This window comes from Coptis chinensis, chromosome 8, assembly GCF_015680905.1.
Source record: "Coptis chinensis isolate HL-2020 chromosome 8, ASM1568090v1, whole genome shotgun sequence".
Taxonomy (NCBI): domain Eukaryota; kingdom Viridiplantae; phylum Streptophyta; class Magnoliopsida; order Ranunculales; family Ranunculaceae; genus Coptis; species Coptis chinensis.
The window spans coordinates 8,625,551-8,651,955 of NC_141463.1; the positions used below are offsets into that span (position 1 = coordinate 8,625,551).

The following is a 26,405-nucleotide window of genomic DNA, read 5'->3' on the forward strand; positions in this document are numbered from 1 at the left end:
TAGGGTCCAAAACCCAAAAAAATTATGGATAGGGCTTTAAAGTTGTTTTTTTTTTAAATGAGACTCTCTAGCCCAATTTCTTGTCTAATAATTATCCACCGCTCCCATCACTTAAAGTAACATATCTACACAACATCCGAACCACCAGATCACCATTTTCACTTCTCTCACTCTCACTCTTCTTGGGCTTCTCTCATTTTTATTAAAGTTTAAGTTTTTAGTCCAAAAATACAATCTTTTTGACTGTTTTTCAACAATGAGTACAAATAGTGTTGATGAAGATGATGTAATGGGTACAAATGAGGTTGAAGAAGATGTAAAAATGAGTGATAGTGAAGAAGAAGAAGGTGGGTTTTCAGACAATGATATAATGGAACTGGTTGACAAATGACAACATTCAAAAAATGAGAAAGCTTCAACTTCAACTGCAATGGAACTAGAAGATGAAAGAGTTGAAGAAGTAACATTTACTGAAGAGGGGTTGAGTAAATTGTGTAGAGAAGCATCAAGGTCGTTTTTTAAGGAGTATGGTTTGTTAAGTCATCAGATTCACTCTTATAATGATTTTGTTGAAAATGGAGTGCAGAAAGTTTTTGATGATATTGGAGAGATTGATGTTGAGCCTGGTTATGATCCTTCAAAGAAAGGAGGTGATGGTGGTTGGAGAAGAGCAAAAGTGAAGTTTGGGAAGGTTAAGTTGGAGAAACCTATGTTTTGGAGTAATGATAGTGGTAAAGCTTTGAAGTTTTTGCCTAGACATGCAAGGTTGCAGCATATGACTTATTCTTCTAGGATGAAAGTCGAAATCGACTTTGAGGTATACTTAAAAACTCTGCATTTTACTTTGTATGTAGAGAAAATTGTGTAAATAATTTTGTGAATAAATAAAGTATTAAGTAATGGGGGTGATGAACAGGAGTAATGCCGCTGTTGTTTGAGCTTGGATGGTTGTCATCTTTTCTCTTTTGGTTAGCAGTGTTGTTTGTTTGGGGTTGCTAGTTGCACTTCTCGTGTTCATTGTCTTCGTGTGACACAAGGCTTTAAAAAAATATTGTTAGAGGATGGAAATGGGTAAAACTTAATTTTTTTGCGTTTTACTTTGTTTGGAGGAAGTATTGTATTATGTTTATAAACAAACAAATTGAACTAAGGGGGGTGATGAACACAAATACTGTGTTTTGGTTAACAGTGCTGGTTGTTTGGGGTTGCTAGTTGCGCTTGTGTTCATCAACATTTTCTTCACAGATCTGTAGATGGGGTCCAATGGATTTCCCATTGATGGAGGTTTGGGTGTTTAGGATGTGACATATTACTAGTTGTCATTGGTTTGTTGGATATGTTATAGCGTGTTCTGTATATATTCTGTTTTTGACTTACCTCCCATTTATTGTTATTATTTCTTTTGGAACTAAATCATGTTTTTTTTTTCCTCCTTCAAAATCCATCAGGTTTTTAAACTAGAGAATAAATCTAGTGACAAGTTTAAGACTGGGAAAGAAACATATACTCAAAAGGTTGGTATAAGCAAGGAAAAGAAGGAAGTTGTGATTGGCCGAATACCTGTAATGGTGGGTTCAAACCTTTGTTGGATGAATGGAAAGGAGAAGGATGATTGTGAATTTGATCATGGAGGCTATTTTGTGGTCAAGGGTGCAGGAAGGTAAAATTAACTCCTCTTATAGTTGATGCTTCATTTTCTGTTTGTTTTCCCTATTACATACATTCTTGGGGTCCACATAAATGTGTAAAGTCAACAAAGTTCTTTTGTGGTTTGATTTATGAAAAATAAGATGGTCAAAACCAAGTAGATGGATTTTCTGCTATCAGGAAATCAATACTGCGTTGGATATTTAGGTCATGACAAAGGAAGCTAACTCAATATCATACAGCATATCCGTGGTCCCTACTGATTGTGGTATGCACTGTTTCATGAATTGGAGTTGCTGAATATAAGTAGGATCCTTCATCCCTAAATGGGCTTGTGTAGTACTGTAGTTTGGAAAATTTACTTTACTGAACGGGTGATTATATTTATGAAGTGTGGTTTTTATTAGATGTTTTGGTGATAATCTCCCTATGATGTCAATTGCAGGCCTTTGTTGCACAAGAACGGATTTCCTTGAAGAGACTTTGGGTTGATCAACCAAACTGGAATATTTCTTATCGTACTGAGATTAGGAGGCTAAGAGTTGATTTGAAAATAGAAGAAGTGAGTGCTTCTGAATGTGGACATCTTCAAAGAACAAAGGCCCTTAATGTGCACTTTTTGGGGTGTACAATTCCTCTCTGGGTGTTCCTTTTTGCCCTTGGTATGCCATCAGACAAAGAAATCATTGAAATGATTAACTGCAATCTGAGTGATGAGAGCTCTGTAAAATTACTCCTCTCAACCATCAGTTATGCGGACGACCAGCATGAAGGTTTCCGCAGAGGAGGATATTCTTCCAAAAAGATTGATGAGCTAATTAAGGGAACAAGATTTCCTCCAAAGGAAAGTACCAAAGACTGTTTGGACAAGTACTTATTTCCTACACTTACTGGGTCTAAACAAAAGGCTTTGTTTTTGGGGTACATGGTAAAGCGTCTCTTACAGTCGTATTCTGGACAAGGGAAACCTGACAACAAGGATGATTTTAGAAACAAGAGGTTGGACTTAACTGGAGAGCTGCTTGAATGGGAGCTGCGAAATCATATTAAACATCTTGATGCTTCACTTATCACACTATCTTGATGCTTCACTTATCACTAAGGGTCTTACGAAGGCCTTTTCAACTGGAGCTTGGTCGCATCATTTCAGATACTCGGAGAAGATAAATGGTGTGGTTGCGAACCAATCCCTTGCAAACAATGTGTGATGAGGAAAACACGTCAGCATGTCCAGTATTCCGGGAAGGTCGGAGATGCTAGGTTCTCGTAAGTGTCATTCATGAACTTCTAGAAATCTTTTTGATGTGTTATTTCTTATTCTTCTCATATATTTACTTATGTACTTACCACTTTTTACTTTAGGTGGTCGTAAGCTTTAATAAAGTGCTTTAGTTTTTTTTTTACTCTTGTATTTGTAGGCTTCCTCGGCCTATTCTTATATTTACTGTTAATGAAATTCAACTTTACTGAGCTAAAAAGAAAGGGTGCTTTCCTGATTTCAAACTTGAATGCCATCTGTAAGCTGTCATTTTGTGGGTTCTTAGAAGTATTGCATTCATCTTAGACATCTTGTTTCCTTTCCTACCTTTTTGATTGGCAATCCATTGTTGTACTGAAGAATTCTGTTTTTGCATAGGCATTGTCCTTAGAATATCTGACACTTTCATTGTCAGTAATTCCTTGGAATGCTCTTCAACACTGTTGCACCTTATTGTAGGTCATACTCACAATTATTTACATGTGCCATCAGTAGGTAATACACGTAAAGGCTCCTGTCATGAATTTTTAGAAAATTTATAGGAAACTGGAACCTTTAGTTTGAACTTTTAGTTGATTTTTGTTTCACATCAAGATTTTCGCATCTTGCTTTTAGGTCTGTAACCTTATATTCATCCTCCCAAACATTTTTTTTATGAATTTCTATCTGCACTATGCTAGTTCTGAAGAATCCACCTTAATTGAAATTGAATGCTTGTAAATTTTTTGTCCAACTTTGAATGTGATTGTTTTGGATTTTACTTTCCTGTTAAATAATGTTATTTGATGTAGCATCTTTTGTAAAAGGAAGGAACATATTCTGATGTTTTTACACTGGCTTTGCTTCACGTGCCCTCAAAAAGCATTCTCTGAGCTCAACTACATGCATTAACAGACTTAACTGTATATGAATGGGTCTTTTTTTTTTGATTGTAGCTGTCTTTGATTTTTAATCTGTTTATTAATTGATTTGCTGTTAGATTCATCTTGGTATTGTTATTCTGTATTAAATGTTTTTTTTTTCTGGATGCAGGCACCCTTCTCATTGGGGGAAATTGTGTTTTCTTTCTACGTCAGATGGAGACAACTGTGGGCTTGTAAAGAATATGGCCATCACTGGAATTGTCTCCTCAAACTTGATTCAGCCTTTACTGGGCATACTATTGGTGTGTGGAATGGAGAAATTGAGTGATGATCTTTCTCCTTTGTCATTGAAAGGAAAGAATAAGATTTTTCTGAATGGGGAGTGGGTTGGAGTATGCAGGGATTCTCTTTCACTTGTAAACACTTTGAAAAGGAAAAGTCGCAGCAAGGAAGTCCCACCCAGGTAATGTCTTTTACTGTAGCCTCTAGGCAGTATTACTCCTTCACAAAGTCTACCTTGATGTTTTGTTTTTTGTATTCGCTTCTTTTGTTTGTGTGTTTATCCATACGCTAAACCTCAGACCAACTATATGTGTTTTGTTCCTTAAGATACTGGATTCCACTAATTATGTTAAGGTACCAATTAAGTTGTGTCTATTTGATGGTGAACCTATTCTAGTGTATTTTTGTTACCTTCTTTTATTTGTATGTTTTAGCATGCACTAAACTTCCCACCAATTGTTCCTCTTTTTCTCCTTGAAGTGACTTAGTTCCACTAACAATGAATACTAAATTAATGCAGTCCAATTGGCATCAGTTCATGGTGTGTGTGACTTGTGACCATCCGGATCAAACCAATGTATCACAACTCACTTCAAGAGGTGCAGATTGCAGGGCATCCATAAAATGGATAATGACACATCATAGAGAATATCGCTATGCTTATAACTGAATAGTTTTTCTATCATTGGCTAAATAGGAGTTCCCTGCTCTTGTACTAAATACCCGAGCTTCTTTTAAGCAAATACCACACTTGTTTAATTTTGAGACGAACTCCTCCATTTGATCTTGCAATCTTTAATGGTTAAATTATATATGAGTGCTTGATATACTTCACCTCAAAACTTGTTGTCAAGGACATTCATACGCATGTTGACAACATAATTAATGCTAATTATCTTGCAAGGTAAGGGCCTTCCTTTGATCTTGCAAGCCTAATTCCTAAGCATATGTTATCCTCATCTCAAACTTGTTTTTGAGGCAGTCTTTTAGCTCTTGGATTTAATATACCATGTGGCCTCTGGCCTGTAATTACAAGATCTTCAACATAGATAGTAAGTGATGTGTGCTTCATTATTTGTCCATATGTTATTTCCTGCATAAGAATGTTAAAAACTGAAACCAAGGGGCAATGACTATTTTAATTTTATGTAAGGATCTTTTTATACTTTTTTTACTCTATCAACATTGCGAAAATGAAAAGGGGGGAGTTATCCATATGAATCTTTTAACTAAGTTTTTTTAATTTTCTATGAAGAAGAATGGCATTCTTATATACAATTATTCAAGTTACCTAGAACAGTTTGCTGCCAGCTATTGAAGGTCCCTTGTAGAATTGATGGAGATGGCACAATCAGTATAATCAATTTCCCCATCCATATAATTCCGTATTCTGTATGCATTTATAGTGAAACGTCATAATTTCTAAATATGTGATGGTACTGTAGGTCGAAATCAAAAGGGATCAGCAACATGAGGAGGTCCGTATATTTACTGATTCTGGGAGAATCCTGCGACCCCTTTTGGTTGTTGAAAATCTGAAGAAGATAAATTTGTTGAAAGGAGGTTACAACATACACTCTCTAATGAATGAGGGAGTAATAGAGCTTGTGGGGATTGAAGAAGAAGAGGACTGTCAAACTGCATGGGGAGTGAAGTATCTTTTCTCAGAAGAAAAGGTCTACACACACTGAGTTGGATCCATCTTTTCTTTTGGGCCTAAGCTGTGGTATCATACTATTTACCAACCATGACCATGCTAGGAGGGCTCTCTACCAATCTGAGAAGCACTCCCAGCAAGCAATTGGTTTCTCCACGACAAACCCAAAAATTAGAGTTGATACTTTGTCTCATTAGCTGTACTATCCCCAAAGACCTCTTTTCCGAACAGTGATTTCTGATTGTCTTGGAAAACCCAAGTATCCCCTAGGGAAAAATGTGCATCTAACGTCTGAAATCTACAATGGACAGAATGCCATTGTGGCTGTAAACGTTCACCAGGGGTACAATCAAGAAGATTCATTAGTCATGAATCGAGCTTCGTTAGAGCATGGCATGTTCCGAACAGAGCACATCCGTTGTTACAAGGCCGAGGTTGAGAACAAAGAGATACTTGAAACTAAACGGATGAAGTCAAAGGATAAGATAGCCTAGCAAGATTGGACGTGTTGATAGCCTTGACGACGATGGGTTTCCCTTTATAGGTGCGAACTTGCAGAGTGGTGATATAGTCATTGGCAAGTGTGCAGAATCTGGGGCAGATCACAGCATCAAACTGAAGCACACTGAAAGAGGGAAAGTGCAAAAAGTTATCTTGTCAGCAAATGATGAAGGGACAAATTTTGTGGCTGTTTCTCTCCGACAGGTATATCCCCTATTTCCTTCTCTATCTCTCAGACATGATTGTTTGATTATGATAATTTTCGAATCAGTTTCTAATCATTATTGGTGGAAGTCAAAACGTTTTTGTCTGTATTCTACTTGGCGAAGTTTCCATGTGAGATACGCATGTTTAAAGAATATATGTTTATATCTAAATCACATTGACTCAGAATCTCAGATACACATGTTGGTGTCTGACAAGGATACGGAATGTCCAACACAACGAGCTATATGACGTATAGGACATGGGGACAAGTAATTAAAAAGAATATTATTGTTATTACATGATTGATTCTTGGGGTCAAGACCTTACAAAGCACCTCCTTACAAGTAAATAATTATGAAAGTGGCATTTCATGATGCTATAACTATGTTCAGAGATTATTTGCTTAGTCTTTTAGGGTATAGAAGAAACACTAGTTTGAAATTGTATGCACAACGTGTCCATGTATCTGTGTGTGCGGCACGGATTATGAAGTGTCCATGTTACTTAGGTTTATATTGCATGTAACAAGTATTTCCAGTCATGCTTCAAACATCAGTTTCAAAAAATAAAAATAAAAATAAGACAGCTGACTTGTTTGGGGAAGAAAAAAAATTGAGGTTGATTTTGAGAAATCTCTTCCACAGAACAAAAAGTAGTAAATTACATATTTGAATTCTTGGATGCAGGTTCGATCACCAATTGTAGGAGACAAATTTTCAAGCATGCGTCAGAAAGGCGTTATAGGTCTTTTGGAGTCTCAAGAGATTTTCCCGTTTACACATCAGGGGATAGTTCCAGACATTGTCATAAATCCACATGCATTTCCCACCCGACAAACTCCTGGCCAGTTGCTTGAGGCGGCTTTGGAAAAGGAATCACTTGTGGTGGTTTGATGAGATATGCTACTTCTTTCACAACTCCATCAATTGATCATGTAACAGATCAGCTGCACAGGAAATATTTAGGATTAAGACATTCAGTATGATTGTTTCCCCTATTGCCGCATGATTTGGGATCAAATGTTTCCTCTCCATCTGTTGAGCTGTGTTTGCTTTGCTGCCGAACCACGCCAACTTGGATGCAAATTGGATGTTTTTCTAAAGAAAGTTTCCTTACTATAACTGATTATATGTTCACAATGAGAAAATTGAATATGGCTGATCCTTGGTAATATTGTGTGATCAATTGATATTGAACGAGATAATGTCTTTTATGTGCATCAGATTTGCATCATGCAATTTTAAAAATGTTTACATAATTAGACCATTGTAACACTTGGACCAAGTTCTTCTTACCTAAGCTTTAGGTTGAAGTGGTATTTTTTTAATTAATTTTTGTTCCAGTCATCAGACTAGATCTGTATCTTACAGGGTTTGACAGTTTATTTAATCCATCAATTGACATTGCAGAGCCGGTTATTCAAGATGGGGACACGAGAGGGTCTATAGTGGTCATTATAGTGAAATGATGCGCTCATTGATCTTTATCGGGCCAACATTCTATCAGCGGTTGATACATATGGCAGAGGATAAAGTCAAGTTCAGGAACACTGGACCTGTGCACCCTCTCACACGACAGCCTGTAGCAGATCGGAAGCGGTTTGGTGGGGTCAAGTTTGGTGAGATGGAGCGTGACTGTCTTCTTGCCCATGGAGCTGCTGCCAACTTGCATGAACGCCTCTTCACTCTCAGCGACTTCTCCCATATGGGGCAAAGCTTCTCTGTCAGGAGCTATTCAGTACGGGAATTTCTGTGAAGTTTGGGACGGAGCCGTGTTGAGGCCAAGTATTGTAATGTAAATGATACAGTGAAAGTTTATATCTCCACTGCCCAGCATGATCAATACATGTACGAATGTTAATATTGAGTTTTAAACGCTTCTAGCGCATGCTGTTATTCTCTGTACGGGAAACTCTGTATTTTGTTTTACGGAATTTTTCTGCAGTTTGCAGGATTCATGCATCTAAATGATTAGTTAAAGTTTATATCTCCACTAACCCTACATACCAAAAAAAACATGGTCAACCCAAGTTGATTTTTTTATTTTGTGTGTACTTGGGGAGACCCTAATTTTCCCATCTAATGGGGGAAAATCCTAATTGGCTCATCTAGTGGGGGTGGGGGGTGTAACCCAAAATCTAATTGCATTAGATTACCAGATTTTTCTCTATTGCCCCTCTCATCTGGGCTTTGGGCATCCCATGGATTCATCTTCTTTGTTATGTTTCGTTATGTCAGGCTGTCCTTTGTCTGTTGTTGGCAGTAGAAATTCACACTTCACAGAAGTGTTCCCTAAAAACCTCGGATGAGAGTAAGCCCACAATATGGGAAAATAAAAGATGCACTCCATTTTGCATTCAAACAAATAACATAATTTGTTGATTATGTACTGAAATACAATTCAAGCGGTCCTTTGTCTGTTGTTGGCAGTAGGGGTCACACTTCACAGAAGTGTTGGAGAAAGGCCTCGGATTTAGAGTGTATGGAAACTACGGGGTTTGCCCACAATATGGGAAAATAAAAGATGCACTCCATTTTGCATTCAAACAAACAACATAATTTGTTGATTATGTACTGAAATACAATTCGGAAGAGGACCCATTTGATGATTATGCATTCAAACCTCATATGTTTTGGCGTCTGAAATACAATCCGAAAATGCAAAGTCTTTGTAATTACTGACAACCTAAAAGTGAAGGAACATAATGAGAAACTTAGAAGAAGAAGCTTTCAGTGGAAAATGTGATGTCAATAAACTTTCAAATAAGAGTAGCTTCAGCAGTCAATGCAATCCTTTTTCTAACATAATACGCAGAATATGTAGTGTTGTACTCTGTTGACACATTCATAAGTAACCAATCTCCAACATTCTTGTGCATACGTCCACATGGTTGTGGCTTTACACATGAAGAGTCGACAAGCTCAGATGCCAAAACATATGACGTTTGAGAAAATGCATATACACCATCCCATATTATCGAGTGAGCAGAGTGAATGTTTTTGGGAGTAGGGACTTTGACCCCCTGTCTGTCTGTCTCTCTGCAGCTTCGCTCGCTCCCCACTGCTTTGCAGTAATCTAGTTATAATTATAATGTGGGTCGGTGTTTGTAGAAAATTTCTAATAGGCACTTTTCAGCGGCAGTGAAAGCCTTGTCTTCCTCAGGGAAGCCCCAATACCCCAGGAACTCGGGTTATGCTAAAGGTAATGGACATTTGCCTTCTACAAGCCAGGCAAAAATGCTTGAAATTTTTCGGGAGTTATTCTAGAGATTAATGACACGCTGTGAATTGGTATCGATTTTTTGGGAGTTATTCTAGGCTTGAAGCTGTGAATTGGTATCCGCATCCGGCTTGAAGTGTGACTGTTCCGCATCCATTGATAATAAACGATAATAAACGGAAGATGTACAGTTTTTAAGGTTTCCATCAGGTGATGGAGTGAATCTCAAACTTATATCTTCGAATCACCAGCTCCACATTTATAAAGCTGCGAGTTGAAGTTTTGAACACATACATACTACCAAGAGTAAAGATACGAAACTCCGGTTTCTGACTGGTAGTTAGAGTGACCTTGATTCTTGCCTTTATAGAAGATGTAGTCGAGCTTTTGTTGCATTGATGATTATCAATAATATTTGCAAAATACCATGAATTATAAGTCCTCAAAAAATATTGTGAGATAACAAAAAGGGTGTCAAAATTACAGACTTTTACAAACTGATTTGCCAGGTATATCAATGTTTCCATAAAACAATTAACGTTGTTTAAACCATTCAAATCCGAGACAAACTCATACAAGAACTTGCTTTCTTTGTTTCCTAGTTGGAAAATAATTATGAACAAATGAACATACACAATTACATGGAGAGAGCCCTAAGATAGAAGGCAACTGAGAGCTTTTTGTTTATATCCTGTTGTTTTGGTTGAAAACAGATGAGCCAACCTTGACATACACCCAATTGACTTCTTAAGCATTCTCTTCCTTTCTACGTCCAAGTAAACTAAGTTTGTTTAGGCAACAGTTGCCTCCGCTTTCTTGCTCTCCTGTTCCCTCAAACTGAGTGTCTCATAGTCCTGCAAATATCAAATATGCTCATGAGCCTCACAATCTGTCAATTGCCTGTAAATGACTACTTAATATATGTTGTGTTTCTCCTATTCTATCCCAGCTACAAGAAGCCCTCTAAAAGGCTCTTTTTTATGTGAACTGGCTAAGAGTCAACCTAACTGGAATAGTCGTCCTCCAGATCGGTCTTTAGTTTCTTAGGTTTTTCTGTTTTTCTTTTTCTTTTGACAAGCAGTTGCATCTGCATTTTTATATAAGTTTTCTTTTCTCTATTTTCCTTTTTCCTTTTTCCTTTCTTCTTGTAATCTCACATTCATTATTTCGTATGTTGGTAGTCTGGTCAACAAAAGGAGTTCCCTATCGAGTTACCTGCATGATAGCCTGAGCACAAAGCTTCCCAGATAAAACAGCACCTTCCATAGAAGCCAAATATTTTTGTTTTGTGTAGTCGCCAGCCAAATAGAACCCTTCTAGAGGAGATCTTTGCAAAGGGCGGCATGGTTCACAATCAGGAACTGTTTTGTAGACGGACCTAAAACAGCATCAAAATAGTTAAGGGGAAATGACAAGCTAATTGCAGAAATTCTTTCAAGGCTCAGGGTCATATTGACCTTACCACATGGTTATAATTACAGATTGGTGTTAGGTATGGCTCATCGTTTAATGTGAAAATACTTCAATGAGCCCTGATAACCATATCAATACTACTTAAATACCTATGGATGCATAATTAAATCTAAGCAACCTTACTTCCACCTTTTAGTTCATTTCTTACATACATGTACAAGATGCTCAAGGAAAACAAAATGATGGTGGAGCACCGGGAGATATTTAGAAGTAGCGAAGGAGGCACTGCTGAAGAAGAATGACATAGGTTAGTATTGCAGGCACTGGAAGAGTGACAATCTGAAGAGATACCAGGAGGTTTAAGAGGGATGCTCTGAGAGAAGAACAAGGAATCAGATAAGAGAACGGGTTTGGGTTTCGAGCAATGGGGAAGGAGCTCAAGTGGGAAACCAAAATTGCAGGGTCAACTGGGTCCGACTGAAGAAGCTACTATAAGGAGAAGTAGCCATTCACGAAGGTAAGAAAGTTTGTATTGCAGAGAAGAAGAAAAATAATGCTGGAATTCGGAAAGCAAGTAGGTATTGAATAAGAGAAGATGAAAAGAAGAAAAACATGGAAAAGAAGAGAGAAAAGAGTACAGTCTTAATTAGATTTAGCCTCTCTTTCACACATATATAAGAACAATATGGTTTGCATCCAGAACAACTCTGGAGATGCATGGGATGGTGGAAAGTGCCAGAGCAAGGTGAAGTGGATAGCATGCTGAAGGTACATGGATTATGTGAAGGCATGTTTGTTTAGATCTGATTAATTTACTGGGAGACACAAACTACTAGTCATATACATTAAAGACTGCACATGGCTAACACTTGCGAATCATGTATACCAATTAGTACATATCCCATTTGTTATCATCACCAAAAACATAATTTCTCCAACTACCAGATTCTTCTGATTCATAGATTTACCAGATACTAAACTAGATTTGACGGATGAAAACTTTTATTTAGCTAATACCAATAAACTATTCCCTCATATCATATATGAAAGGATCTGAATATGTCAATCTCAAATTCTAACCTTGGAGTTTTAACAATGTGGTACTTCAAAATTTTGGCTTTGCTCTGATCTGCAGCAATTTCATTAGGGAAGAGTTTTGCAAGCTCCTTCATGGTAGCTTCAATGATATCTGAGTCACTGCATGATATCCACTCTTCTGCAGGAGCGAAAACCAACTCCAGCATGGAGCGATTTGGATCATAATATTCCTGCACGATATAAAAAGGACTGAGCATATGCAAAACAAAGTATTAAAGTTAATGCATTTATGTTTGTTTTAGACATGCATGCTTAAGCTTTGAGAGTGGGAATAGGGTTGGTGATGAGACGAAGAAGTTTCAAGTTACAATGAGCATTTATTTATGATTGGTCTTAGGTCTATCTTTGGTGCTCGATTCAAGGATACATTTGTTCCAAAGAAGAATAAAACAAACTAAATTCAGGAAATATTCCTTTCTAATGGGGAACAAGGGTGTAGAATTAAAAGAGCGAGGTTCGGAGATCTGAATAAAACACGAGGAGACTAAGAATTAAGATTGAAGAATTATTATAGGAGAAGGAATATAGGGTTCTGAGAGATTTGATATTTGATTGATAAATTGATAATTGGATAGTCAAAAGAGCTAACATGGCCTCCTTATATAGATAGCCAAACTTGATAAACAAGAAACATTGATTCCTAAATAAATCAACTTTCAGATTATACTAATATAAAGCCTAAAAAGACCAACAATAAGATACTAATCCATAATTGATAAACCGGCTCTTCCTTTCCTACATCACTTACGTTTTGTGTAGAAGGAAAACATAATGTTAAGATTGATATCCCACAATTAACATCTACAGTGGTACAGTCAATATGATATACTTGGGGTGAAATAATATACTTAAGGTGGACCATCTGGAGATCTTTATGTACCAATCATTACCTTACAAGTTACAGACATGTCAGCATACACACTCAAGAGGGGACTTCTGCAAGAGATTACAGCACATTATTAGCACAACACAATGATGGTAAACTTTTAACTAATGAGTCAGAAAAGCCTAAATGACATCTTCCTACCAGAGGTGATTCCTACCATGTAATGTCAGATACCTTTCCTTTCTTTTTTGTTGTAGAACTAAAAAGATTAGTACAAATCTATGGCATATACTAGCAGCAATGCACATACAGTCTCATAGGACTAGGCACATCTATGTTTCACCAAGGAGAAGGAGAAACATGGTCAGGTTTGAACATCTTATTCAAAATACAGAGCAGATTGTGTACGTATTGACAAAGGGTGTTAATAGGCTTTCTTGCAAAAGATGCCATCAAGCTGGGAATAACATATTTACTCTTACTAATGTAAAGGGAGGCCTGAATACCTAATATATAAAAGTGTATGACAGAACGTGCCAGTCTTACACAACTTATCATTTTTAAATATTATTCTCTTCTTTTGTTCTTTGCTCGATTGGTTAAACCTAAATAATTTGCAAAACATATAACCAAAGGCTAGGAGGTTATGTTTCCCTGTTTTTTTTTATGGAATAGAACACAAGTGATTCAATGTTTGACAACTGTTAAGATTATAATCCCACATTGGGTGTCTAAAGCCTAAATCAATATATAAATCCTGGGGCTGCTCCACTTATCACCAATTGGTTTTAAGTTGGATGCCCATCTTCAATAACAACCGTTTCATACAATTAGATACATGGCACAAGAAAAGACCCTTGAAGGAATCTTCTGGATAAATTAATAACAGACAATTATGATCTGTAAAAAAAAATAGTCAACTTAAAAGGAGAACAAATTTGAATAATAACAGAACCAAGACCTGCTGAAAAGTAGATGATCGTATGTGTTCTTGAGTTTTCTGTCAAACCTGGAAAAAAAAAGGCATACCAGGTCAGTGCAAGTAACAGGAGAAACAGTGAGAACAACAACAGAATAAGATACTTGTATCAGCACAGGCATTTCCAATCCAGTGATTAACATATTTTGTAAATTTCAATTGACTATAGAAACATAAGTCTTACAAATGGGTTTGAGAAAAGATAAGATAAAGTAATTATAAGTCCGAGGTCTATGTGGTACAGTCAAATGTAAGTGTTGACTTAACCAAGGTTCAAAATATCGATATCGATGAATATATCGGTGTACCCAAAAACCGATATATATCGGATATATCGGATATATCCATTTTTTTGGTGATCAGTCCAAACTATTTAAAATATCGGAAATATCGAATATATCGGAAATATAATATCAGAAATATATCGGAAATATATTGGAAATATCGGATTTATATTAAAAAATGGTCAAAAAGTCAAACGATATATATCGTAAATATCGGATATATCGATTATATCGGCGATATAAACTTTTATATCGGAAATTCCGATATATATCGGAAAAAAGGGTACTATATTCGGTGGATATATGTCGGAAATATCAATATCGGTGTACCAAAATACCAATATATATCGGATATATCGTCGATATTTTGGTCCATGGACTTAACCATGGAATTAAAACTATGTAATCGGGTGCATGAAGCTTTTCTTATGGCTCTTTTAGTATAAAGATCCCATATTACAATGCATGTCACATATGCTGACAGGGGCACGCATGGTGTCCTACACAGCAACCTATATGATGTAGGACACTGAGACATAAAAAATAAAAAGATAAAAGAAAAAAGAAAAATAAAACTACTATTTTAGTGTTCTTTGGTTACACTACTAATTCTCGGGCTCAAGACCTTATAAAACGCGTCCTTACAAATAAGTTAATACGAAAGTAACATATCATGGAGTTGTAATTATGTTCTTAGTCTTTTCTGTTTTTAAAGAAACCCTTTGAAATCTTATGCATAACGTGTTTGTGTTTTGGACAGAGTTTTTTAAGAATATGGTGTCCATGTTACATAGAATAATTGGCATTAGATGAGACTACCTTCCAAAGGATCAAGAACCAGAACTAACCATATGTGAACGTTAATGACAGGAACACCAACTAGTTTGTCTAATCTCTTGAAGTATGGAATCTCCTTCCACTCCTCCGGCAGAAGAAGCTTCAAGATATCAACTGATGACAATAGATCATGTTCATTAACACTAGGAAGATTAAGTTGAGAGGTTAAGAGATGGGCTACCCATACAAATAATACACAAGCAACATACCTGGCGCTGCAATTACATAGGCATCGCCTTCTATTACACTGCCATTACTTAGTGTAAGAGACTTCACAGTTCCATCATTGTTCAGATTGATCTTTTGAATTCGTGAGTTCAGCTGGACTTCACCCCCCAAAGACTGAATATGTTCAACAATTGGCATGCACAATCTCTCGGGAGGATTACCATCTAAGAAGGCCATCTTGGAACCATGCTTTTCCTGTTAATGTATCTCATGCATTTTAAGAACTCGTCTCATGTTCTAAAACTCAATTGTCTTCGATTAGCATGAACTACTGAAATCCTAGATTCATGTTCCATAAGTGCAACACTTCAATCATATGAATAATAGTAGAGATATATGTATGACTGTCATATCAATATATAATATGAAATCGTTCAGAATGTTTTAAGTAGATAAGCTTGCTTTCTAATCCTTATGGCATTAAGGGTGGTTAAGGGCGGCGCACACCGTGTTTGATACATATCAGATTTGAAAACTCCATAAAATCTTGTCCGACAATCCTGCTTCTTTCCTTCCCATTAAAATTTTCTTCAAGGTAAATAACATGCTGGAAACATACGTTCCATTGATTGATAATTTTTTATACTCCTATAACAATCTTATGATTTAAGATAAAGGTTTTTTATACACATTTAACAATATGATTTTAGATAAAGGAAACCAGGGACCTATATAAATTTGATACGTAAACAAACTCTTGATCAATAATGCACTTAGAAATGATAGGCTAGCTGATGCATTAGCACTTACTATTCCAGCAGTTAGCTTCATAGAAATAATGCCTAGTTCACTTTCTGAGGATGTAAAGAAAATTATATATGATGATGCAAATGGCAAGGAAGATGCCAAGATATAACCAGTTTTTATTATTAATGGGAAAGAGGTAGGGGACCTCTATAAAACCTCACTTGCCCTTCAAAAAAAATTAATGCACTTAGAAATTTCAGATTAGGCTAACTTTTTCTATATATAATCCCCTGGCTATCTAAAACATTTCCACAAATAATTATTCAAATCAGAAATTTCTATCCCACTTAAATGTAGTTAACAAATTCACAGTCCATTTTTGTTAATTGGTACTATGTTATGCATGGTCAGAAATTTCGGAGTAATGTGAGTTCTTGTGCTGGCAATTATCATATCCAAATAATCAACCTAATCTAAAATTTCTAGTTACACTATAGATAATGGGTTTGTTTCCCTTCAGATAATTACTTACGCTATAAATTAGTAGTACTTGCCTACAATCCTATAAATTGCTTTATGCAAATTTCACATTCAGTACCTGACTTTTGACTCCGTCGCTTGTACCATCATTCATGCAACTCAAATGTAGGCATATAACATTTTCAAATATAAACAAAAATAGTTTTAAGTATAATTTTTGCACTAAACTATTTTGACACCCACTTAGCAATCTTATTTCGGTTGGCGATTATATAGCTCACATATGATTGCAATGTGACAAACAATAGAGAAAAATCACTTTCATAAAATTATAAATCGGCTGAGTCCATTGGTAGAAAACAATCTAGATTGCCCTTCCATTCTTTTCGACTTCAAATATTATTGTTATTCTAAGTTGATGATATTTCTTACTCCTTTTCATTGTTTTCTTCCTTCATTAAAGTTTTCATAAAGAGAAGTGTTATAGAGTTTCCATACAGAAACAATTGGAAATAATAACCCAGTAAGTCGCCCCATTAAAGATACAAAATATTAGATGAAGAAGAGAAACATTAATGCATTGTCCAAAAGTGAACATTGATTTTTTATATGTTGGACATCCCAGATCCATGGATATTTGGAACAAGTTAATTTACTCGCCTCATATTGGACAACTTTCACTTAAACAATGCATCCTCCAAAGGAGACTTCTCAAGGTAGACCCCTCACTATAATTTTCAACACCTCAAAGCAACACACCTATAATCATACTTTCAATGTGAAAAAAATAATGTTCAACTGGTGCAGAAGTTGCACATTGTTTATAGACTTCACTCGTGCAGATTTTGGGATTTCTCATGACTTTATACTAATGGGCATGCTTGTTGATCTTGTTATTACGTATCTTAACACCTTACTGAGGGAGATTGGTCTCTTTCTTGAAAGGTGGGATAACAAATGGTAGTGAGCAAAGGGGTGTCAAACTAACGTGTAAGAAACCCTGATAATTGATATGACCGTTTATATATTTCCTTTGTTTTTATAGCAGTGCTATAGAACTCTATACTGTATAAAAAAAACGTAAGCAAAACATAATGACAAGAAGAAATTGAAATTGTACCTGGAGGAATCTGTTCAAAGCAATCAAAATGCACTGCATCGAAAGTTCATCTGGGTTTATGAAGTTTAGTGCTTTTGACATGGCAATAAAAACCTCATCAGTCACTCGATCAGGTATACGCTGAAATCACCCAATGTTCATCATCATTCCAACAGATTAGTTACAAAATTAATCAAGCATGTCGAACAACCTTAACTGCCGTACCTGCTTTCTCATCCAATCTTTAACAGTTAAGCCATCTTGAGCCTCAACATACGCCTGGCCACCCAACATTGCTGGTAAAAGTCCAATTGCAAATCGCACTTTCTCTGGCCAAGTCAGCATTTCGTTATTCTTTAAGATTGCCCAGATCCCTGCCAACCACAAGCAAGATGGATTTGCCTTTACATTACAAAGAGGTGTTTGAATATGTGCAATGAAAGTCAAATAGTCAGCTGAGTAGACATCAAAAGTCGTGTAAAAGTATGTGCCAGCTAGCTTGGTTCTTAAATATACAGCTACATTTTTCAAAAGTTTTCTATGCGGTAAGCTCATGTGTTGTTGCATATATCATTCACAAACACAAGACGTGCTGTTGGCATTAAATTCTAATGGAATTGAAAGAAATTGTACTGAGATTATATCTTTAGTTATACATAAAAGTAATACAGCTTTTTGCATAACTGCTCGAAGAGTTTCCATTAGAGTTTAGACATCAGAAGCCGTGAATAACCACTAGGTTAAGATACCATCTATAATTCTATATGCACTTCACCGGGTGGTCATTCCCATCGAGTAGTATTAAAACACATTAACCTGACAGATAGATATATGCAAAATCTTCAAAATCTGGGATAAGACATTCTGTTTGTTACGTAAGGATTAATGCTATTTGTGAAAAAAATAAATAAATATATTGTTGATTGGGAAACCTAAATCAAACTTAGTTGATTGAAAACCTAAATCTAATTTAGTTGATTGAAACTGATTGAAAATATAGTTAGTCCTTCTCATACAGTGCAATTACATACCATTTAAGGGTGCTGGAAGAACATCTGGGAAATCAAATCGGCTGTACTCTCCAGGTTTGCTTGGCATTGCAAAAATCATAGAGTGTTCCTTCCATTGCAACCGATCATTAATGCCAAGTTCCCCGAACAAATTCTGAACGTTTGGGTAGGCTCCAACTTCAAGCGGAAGACATGGACTTCATTTAGCATGAATATATTGCTCAATAACATTATCTACATAATAAAAAGGATGAGGCTGATGCACAATGGAGTGTACTCAATGAGAGTTATAAACATATAATTCTATCACGGCCATCAAGATGAATATCACGAAAATGTAAAGATGGAGCATGTTTGCAAATGAGAGAAAGAAAAGCTAGAAAAGAAACTTCATTTTCAATACAGAATGCAAGGTTTATCTTATAAATGACTGCACTTTCCTTTTCCTAAAGTAGTAGTATACTACAAACACTAAGGTTCTGGTATAGTTTGCGGGTGAAGGTATTAAAACCAAATCAAATTGAAAAATGGAATATAAAATTGGAACTTCAAGATATATAACTTAAGCATAGAGAAACTTCTCACCAAAATTAGCTCAAAGAAAAAAGTATCTACTGAGATATAATGATGACAAAATAACTCGTCTTACACTCTTACATGGGAAAGAATAATTAACTTACAAAATATATGAAGTCCTGTCTCATACCAGTCTCCATCACCATCTTTCCATGCAGCCACCTAAAAGAAGAGAACAGAATTCCTTTAGAAATGTAGATCTATCAAAGGATTTACAAACGTAGAAGCTGAATTTAAGTACTACAATATGGACCATTATTATTAAATCCTCATTTAAGCCTAAGAATTGTCAGGTTAGAAAAGATAAAAGGATAAGTAGAATGTCTCTCACAAGCTTCTCCTTTTTCTTCCTCCTTGTTGTCTATAACACAAGAAGGGAAAAGGAAACAAAATTTCCTCTAAGAAATTGCTACATGATTCGTGAACTGCTTGGATAAACTGTGATTCTTGAACAGTCAAGAGTAACTTAAAGGGATCTCAACAGTGCATCAAGTTTATTACTAATACTATATCGGAAACAGTAAAGATACTATTATATATATAACCAAATGGAAACTGACTACACAAACTTCCACAAACAAAAGTGACTGTACTGTCCTTCAACGCATATTTACATGACGAACCCAAGAGTGAACATAACATAAACTAAACTGGACTCACAAAGGAAGAACGTCTTTTAGTATATGAAAATAGAGAAACACAATCGATATCAAGGTATAAGGAGTCAACCTTTCCACCCAAAACATCTCTTGCTTCCAACAATATGGGTTTATGACCTGCATCCGCTAGATATTTTGCAGTGGATAGTCCCGCTAAACCTACAAACAAGAGAAACTTAATCTCATAACATATCTTTAATAAATAATTGTATTTAATTGAAATGTCATCATAACAAACATAAGGACATATGCACTACATGGTCAATTTGTTGAGATAACGAGTGAGTATCTCTTCTCTTACCAGCACCAGCAATTACAACTTGCAGTGGTTTCTGTGGACGGGAAGAAGTACGAAAGGTTGAAGATAAGTATGCAGCTTCTAAATAATTAACAGTATTCTCAAGTTCCGGTCTTGGATAGTCCATGCAAACAATCTGCATGAACAATGAAATTTGCAATTTATTAACATTTGATCAATACAAATACTAACAAAAACTTAAAAAGTAGCACCACACCTTTGAAAGTCCAGCATCCTTTCTATGCATTACTCCTCCATCACTTAAATTTAATCTTTTGAGCTGATGGCCCATGGCTTCACTCCCTCCAAATGCCAGAAAATTGTGAAGTTTGTAATATCTTTTGGAGTGACATTGAGTTCTATAGTCTCCTTTCCCGCTCAAATACACAGCAGAAACAGAGCCGATTACAGCCATCTCTCCAAAAGTTGTTGGATGATCACACAAGTGTCATTCGCATAATAACTGCAAATTATTCATAATAATAAGGAAGCACACATCTTTTATCAATAGCTCATAAACTTGAAGAAAAATGTTGGGAGTGAAAGTTTCCATATAGAGTGTTGTTACCTTACTTTGAAGTTTGAAGAGCTCTTCTTTGTTATTTTGAGGTTGCTTGGTTTATGTCTCTCTTCTTAAGGAAAAGACTAAAAACAAGAGAATCTTCTTCTAGATAATAATTTTGTAATGGAGAGAAAATGGAGACGTTTGGTATTTTTTGTCTTCTTCAGCACTAGTTTTAAGCTTAGAATATTCTGTCCCACCGTTACTGTACACCCCATTTTTAGTGGAGAATTGACAAGCAGCTGACTTTTTAAGTGCGTTGTACTGTGCAAACTCTTTAGATGACAATCTCGAAATTGGGTTTATGGAGCGACTACTTTTTAAGTGGACTACTTTGGGCTTTGCATCATAACAGCAAGGAAAATTAGGATTCTGAAATTTTGTCTTTACTCAGGTAGACCTAGAATCAACACATTGTTATGCTACAGCAGGTAAAGTACATAACAATCATTTGAAAGACGAAAACAAATATGACAACAAATGCTACAACTTATGAATTATCTTGAACAAAAGCCACCATTTTAACGTAGAGACTAGGTTAGTTAACGTTTTGAAAGCAAGCTTAGCCGTTGACTCAGTGCACCCTTAATAGTTTTTATTATTCCTCTTTCTTAACGATTGCTTGGGGGCCTACATGGGCTACCCTGCAAACCATCCAAAACAACCCTAATTGTGATACAAGTACTTTGGAAAGAGGTCTTTCCGATAATCAAATACCTAGATCTTCCGATAATCAAATACCTGGATCAGAACTGTGTTCCTTCTATAGAATAATTATGTTTGACAAGAAAACTGATGAAGTAGGGAAATAATTAAAACAAATTTCCTCATCAATATCGGTTTGATACCGTGTGCAACTGTTTTTCACCAAATTTTACATCCTGGGAAAAATGGCATCTGTTTCCAAGTCACGCTACAATCCAAATGAGAGTACTGAATAACACACAACAAAAGCAGCCAATAATTAAAGACCGACTTCCAAGCAAATTCAAGGCCACCATCTGAGGGTACCACATAATTAGCCTGCTTCTTTCACAGAGGGCTGTAGAACTAGTTGTACACCATATACTTGGGAGTTGCACTAAATTTCTGATAACCCTTGATGACCTTATTCACTGCATCAAGGAAGTCTTTTTCGGTCACGGTCTTCCTTCGAGCTCGAATAGCATACATCCCAGCCTCGGTGCACACACTTCGTATATCAGCTCCTGATTAGATACACATAAACAGATTAGTCACAACTTCATTCAATGAGAACTATATGAGAACATGTTTAATAATCTATGGTAGGCCTATATGAAAACTATATGAGGACGTGTTTAATATCAAAACATGTAACATATCGTAATGCTTTCTTTCTTTCTTTCTTTCTTTCGTTTTATTTCTATTCCAAAGGCCAAACAAGCCTCTAGAACAAAACTGTCCTTAACAAGAACACTTGCTGCCTTTTCTTTTCAAAAACAGGGCAAAGAAATGTTTCAAATATAAGCCCCAAAGTTTTACAGATCATGACCAATTTGATAAAGACCCATATCTTCACCGAGTGAAAACCCCTATTTTTCGATCAGATGAACACACTCGAGAACTTAAAGGTCTATGCCTGTATGAATAGTATCTATAGTATGCCTGTAAGACTGTTTAAAAAAAAACTAACCAGTAGAATTGGGGCAGAGACGAGCGAGAAGTTCAAAACGTATGTCTCTCTCACAGTTCATTGTTCGTGTATGAATCTTGAATATTTGTGTTCTGCTCTCTAGATCTGGTAATCCAAATTCAACTTTCCGATCTAGCCGTCCAGGACGTAATAGAGCTGGATCAAGTGTATCAGGTCTGAAAAGATGGTAAACACAACATAATGGGATATCAGTAAGATGAACAACATGCATGCTAATACGCAGTCAAATAACATTAAAAGATTGCTCAGGCAAAAATTTCAGATAAGACTTGTACATTATTCTGGGAGGAAGTTTTTTTTTCTCTGATCAGTAAAGTATAATTTTATTAATATAACTAAAGATATATACATAAGGATGAGATATCCTCCATTACATACGCATAGAAAAAGAAAAGAATAGCAAAAACATAAAGTGACTAAGAGATCTTAGCCCGATCATCTCATTATGGACTCCCAATGAAACACAAACACCTCAAAAGGTATGTCTCGTATCTCATTATGGGAGGAAGTTGATCTCATTGGCAAACTATTTTTCTTAAAAGTTACTCATAAAACATTAGTCTTGGTCAGCGCCAAACAAACCTAACAGGGGATAAATTTTGAGGGCAATTTTTTTAATGGTGTCATCAGGGATCACATTCGAGATTCTAAATACAAACAAGTCATTCAGGAATCAAATGAATGGGACAGTTCGCCCGACCACATAAATAAACCGAGTCGGATAAAAATTTACTCATGCTATATGCATATACTTTTTTTTTTTTTTTTGAAGAGGTAAACGATCAATATATATATAAACTATATAAAATATAATTACAATATAGGATGAGATATCCTACTAAGAACCGAAAAATAAAAGACAACAAGGAAAAGCAGAAATACAACAGTGATTAAACATCTCGGATGATATCCTCCCAAGAAAAAGCAAAGGATCCAAATTCTTCTTATTTTTGAAATTCTTTTGTCATGATAACTACCGGAGCTGACTGTTCGCCATTCAACACTTCAGTTCCCTTTTCACCATCAACATGTGACTTTATACCCATTTGTTTAAGTGTCATTCCATTCCATCTATATTCCATTACCTTGCTTATACTCTTGTTCATAGTTCTATTCCTCAAGTGGTACATATAAAACAAATTCCTGTACATGAATCGTATGTGCTTAAAGTTGTCTAAATCTGATACTGTGCACTTATATTAAACTCTAAGATCCACATGACTAACTGGAGAGATACTTTCAAAAGGCTACCAAACATCATAAACATTTTATTCTAATCCAAATAGTTGAATCCGACATTGTTACACAAGTTCCGTTGGTACTAACCTGTTTGTTGCCATTAGAACTTTGATATTTCCACGAGCATCAAACCCATCGAGTTGGTTTACGATTTCAAGCATTGTACGTTGAACCTCGTTATCTCCACCCACACCATCATCAAAGCGAGCACCACCAATGGCATCAATTTCATCAAAGAAAACAATGCAAGCCTTCTTTGAACGTGCCATCTTGAGAAAATCCAACCAATCAGTTAGATAATTATTAATTAACCATGTTCAGTACCAAAATAAGCAGATAACTAATATGCCAACTACTTGATGGAAAATAACAGTTAACTGAGAAAAATATATAACCTGAAAAAGCTCTCGAACCATCCTTGCTCCCTCACCGACGTATTTCTGAACAAGCTCACTTCCAATAACACGAATGAAACAGGCATCAGTTCTATTGGCTACAGCTCTAGCTAGAAGTGTTTTACCAGTCCCAGGGGGACCATAGCATAAAACGCCCTTGGGAGGATCAATACCAAGCCTTACAAATTTCTCTGGATGAAGCATGGGCAGCTCAACAACCTGAATAAATTGAATAAATACCGACATATAAGACTACAAATATTGGGGAAAATAGATATTACATAATATTTATCTTGCACAAATGTAGTATTGTACAAAACATCCAGCCAAAAATTCAAAAATGAAACTGCTCTGCAAGAAGCTAGGAAATGATAAATGAGTTTGTTTAATACCTCTCGCATCTTTTCAATCTGCTCTTTACACCCACCAACATCATTGTAAGTAACATCTGGCTTTTCTTCTACAGTCATCATGGTTACACTTGGGTCAATTTTGGGGGGCAATGGAATCTGAATTTGATATTTATTTCGATCAACCCTGCAACCACAAACATGAAAGATATAATTCAGCAAGAAATGCAATATTTACAATAGTTTCAGGAAGATAAACTAACGCAACAGAATTATACATAAAGACGTCAAGTGTACAAGACACCTTAATAATCAACATCTCCAAGATTTTATTTTGCTTTAATAACATACATATTTTTTATTTCTAATAAGGAAATTTGTGGGTGCGGGTGCACATAAAGTTGTGGCTGACTAGGATATGACACAAAATAATGGAAATCGAGTTCTACCTACAGCCCAAGGGGGATGCTCCTAATAAGACTTTTCACTACGATAATAACAAAAAAAAAGGGGGCAGACTAGATATAAAGTAGAAATTATGTGATGGAACCAAATCTACTAAGAAAAAGATGAAATGCTGAACCCAGTTCTTCATTGCATGGCAAGGTTCTCAAAGTTTGTGACCAATCACTAGTGTCTCTGACCTAACAGACCAATGATGAAGCCAGTGACATATCAACCTACATGTTTACTTTCTTTACCATCATTCAGCAATCTGCTTTCAAGATGAAGCAGACACATAGATTGATTGAGCGGCTCTAATTCTGGATCAGTCAAATAAATCTTTCTTTTCATTACTTTTGGTTATTGGTACTTTATTTTTGTATTTATGGGAACTACAACACTACCTATCCAAATCTTAAATTGTAAAAAATGTTTAGTAAAATCCATTAGCTACCAACCAAGTAAACCACTGAACTTTGTACTCTGACAAGCCGATGGAAGATATACTCACCCAACACGCATGCCCTCCTCAATATCAGTTGGAGAGACTTTGTCACCCAGCCCGACAACAAACTGAAGATATCAAAGAAAAATTCACTTAGTTTCCCAGAAATTTCCTTCTAACATACACATGATTAATAATTAAACATAAAATACCTTTGCAATTTGCTTAACATTAATAACATATTTGGCGTCTTCAGTATTCGGGTTAATTATCTTTGTGCATCTTGCGACCTGGTCAGAAGCATACACAAGTTAAGAACTAGGTACAAAAAGATTAACTTGCCACTGAAACAGGAAACATATACCTGAAGAGGCTGCTCTTCCTGCATCATTTGCTTATCAGAAACAAGATCCCATTGACTCGGAGCAGCTAAACCAGTATCAGACTCCTTAATTCCTGTTCAAACGAATCACCTTCATTTCACACTCAATGAATTAACTTTTAACAACCTTAATTAAATAGGAAAAAAAAAAAAAAAAACATACCAATCAAATCATTGACCTTCTTAGCCATATCCTTAACTTCCTTCTCCGTTCTCTTAATACTAGCCGAGTACGGTCCAAGACCCTATCATAAAAACAATACCAAACAAATTGACACACTCAGTATTAAATAATTTTAAGATCCAAATTTTGTTTACATACATTGACATCATAAAATCTAGACTTTTGAATATAAAACTGTAACAAATTGAACCTTAATTGGACTACAAAACACTAATATTTCAACAACTATACAGATCGAGAAAAACAATAACATTTATAACAGATCGAATAAGGACAAAATTAGGGTTTTGAGGAAAGAGAAAAAAAAAAAACTTACATAGGTTTTGAGTAGAGCAATATCGTCTTCATCTAGAGGACGTGGATTTTTCTCGTCTTTAATATCTTCTTCCGGTTCAGGCGCCATCAAATTTTTATTATTATTCTTCGCTCCAAAACTAGCTCTGGTAAATAGGTTCGGGTTTTTTTTTTGTGTGAGCAAATTAGTGATTGTGTTTTGGAGGAAGGAGTGTGGGTTGTGTTTACTGTGATATTTATAGAGTAGGCCTTTTCTTGTGAAACAAGAGAAATAGAGCCCAGTGTTTGGGCCCATGGACCAGAACTCTTTTTATCGGTCACACTAAC

At 35.9% G+C, this 26,405-nt stretch overlaps 2 protein-coding genes and 1 pseudogene across 4 annotated transcripts; 1 reads left to right on the top strand and 2 right to left on the bottom strand.

Annotated features, from left to right (window-relative positions):
* The first annotated feature begins 89 nt into the window (after positions 1-89).
* Positions 90-8,236, top strand: LOC147479730 (DNA-directed RNA polymerases IV and V subunit 2-like; annotated as a pseudogene). The gene is made up of 8 exons (XR_015205514.1): positions 90-817; positions 1,449-1,659; positions 2,091-2,913; positions 3,938-4,220; positions 5,338-5,349; positions 5,496-6,412; positions 7,102-7,366; positions 7,822-8,236. The product of XR_015205514.1 is annotated as a DNA-directed RNA polymerases IV and V subunit 2-like (transcript).
* Positions 8,237-10,104: 1,868 nt separating this feature from the next.
* Positions 10,105-20,817, bottom strand: PDS3 (phytoene desaturase 3). 2 transcript variants are annotated; one of them, XM_086577187.1, is made up of 15 exons: positions 20,682-20,817; positions 20,326-20,571; positions 20,112-20,244; positions 19,881-19,969; positions 19,256-19,313; positions 18,597-18,752; positions 17,791-17,939; positions 17,587-17,706; positions 15,281-15,494; positions 15,083-15,185; positions 13,933-13,980; positions 13,036-13,081; positions 12,128-12,315; positions 10,850-11,012; positions 10,105-10,488 (listed from the first exon to the last, which is right to left on the bottom strand). In XM_086577187.1, exons 2-15 carry the CDS (start codon positions 20,521-20,523, stop codon positions 10,426-10,428), a joined length of 1,728 nt encoding a protein of 575 aa, XP_086433313.1. In that variant the 5' UTR covers positions 20,524-20,571; positions 20,682-20,817; the 3' UTR covers positions 10,105-10,425. The 2 variants fall into 2 exon arrangements, with proteins under 2 accessions (XP_086433313.1, XP_086433312.1); XM_086577186.1 differs by having other exon boundaries at positions 20,677-20,816.
* Positions 20,818-21,412: 595 nt separating this feature from the next.
* Positions 21,413-26,289, bottom strand: RPT1A (regulatory particle triple-A 1A). The gene is made up of 10 exons (XM_086577188.1): positions 26,101-26,289; positions 25,764-25,845; positions 25,583-25,674; positions 25,431-25,508; positions 25,285-25,346; positions 24,372-24,516; positions 23,980-24,198; positions 23,672-23,853; positions 22,325-22,500; positions 21,413-21,878 (listed from the first exon to the last, which is right to left on the bottom strand). The coding sequence occupies exons 1-10, from the start codon at positions 26,185-26,187 to the stop codon at positions 21,721-21,723; spliced, it is 1,281 nt and encodes a 426-aa protein (XP_086433314.1). The 5' UTR covers positions 26,188-26,289; the 3' UTR covers positions 21,413-21,720.
* Between the last annotated feature and the right edge of the window lie 116 nt (positions 26,290-26,405).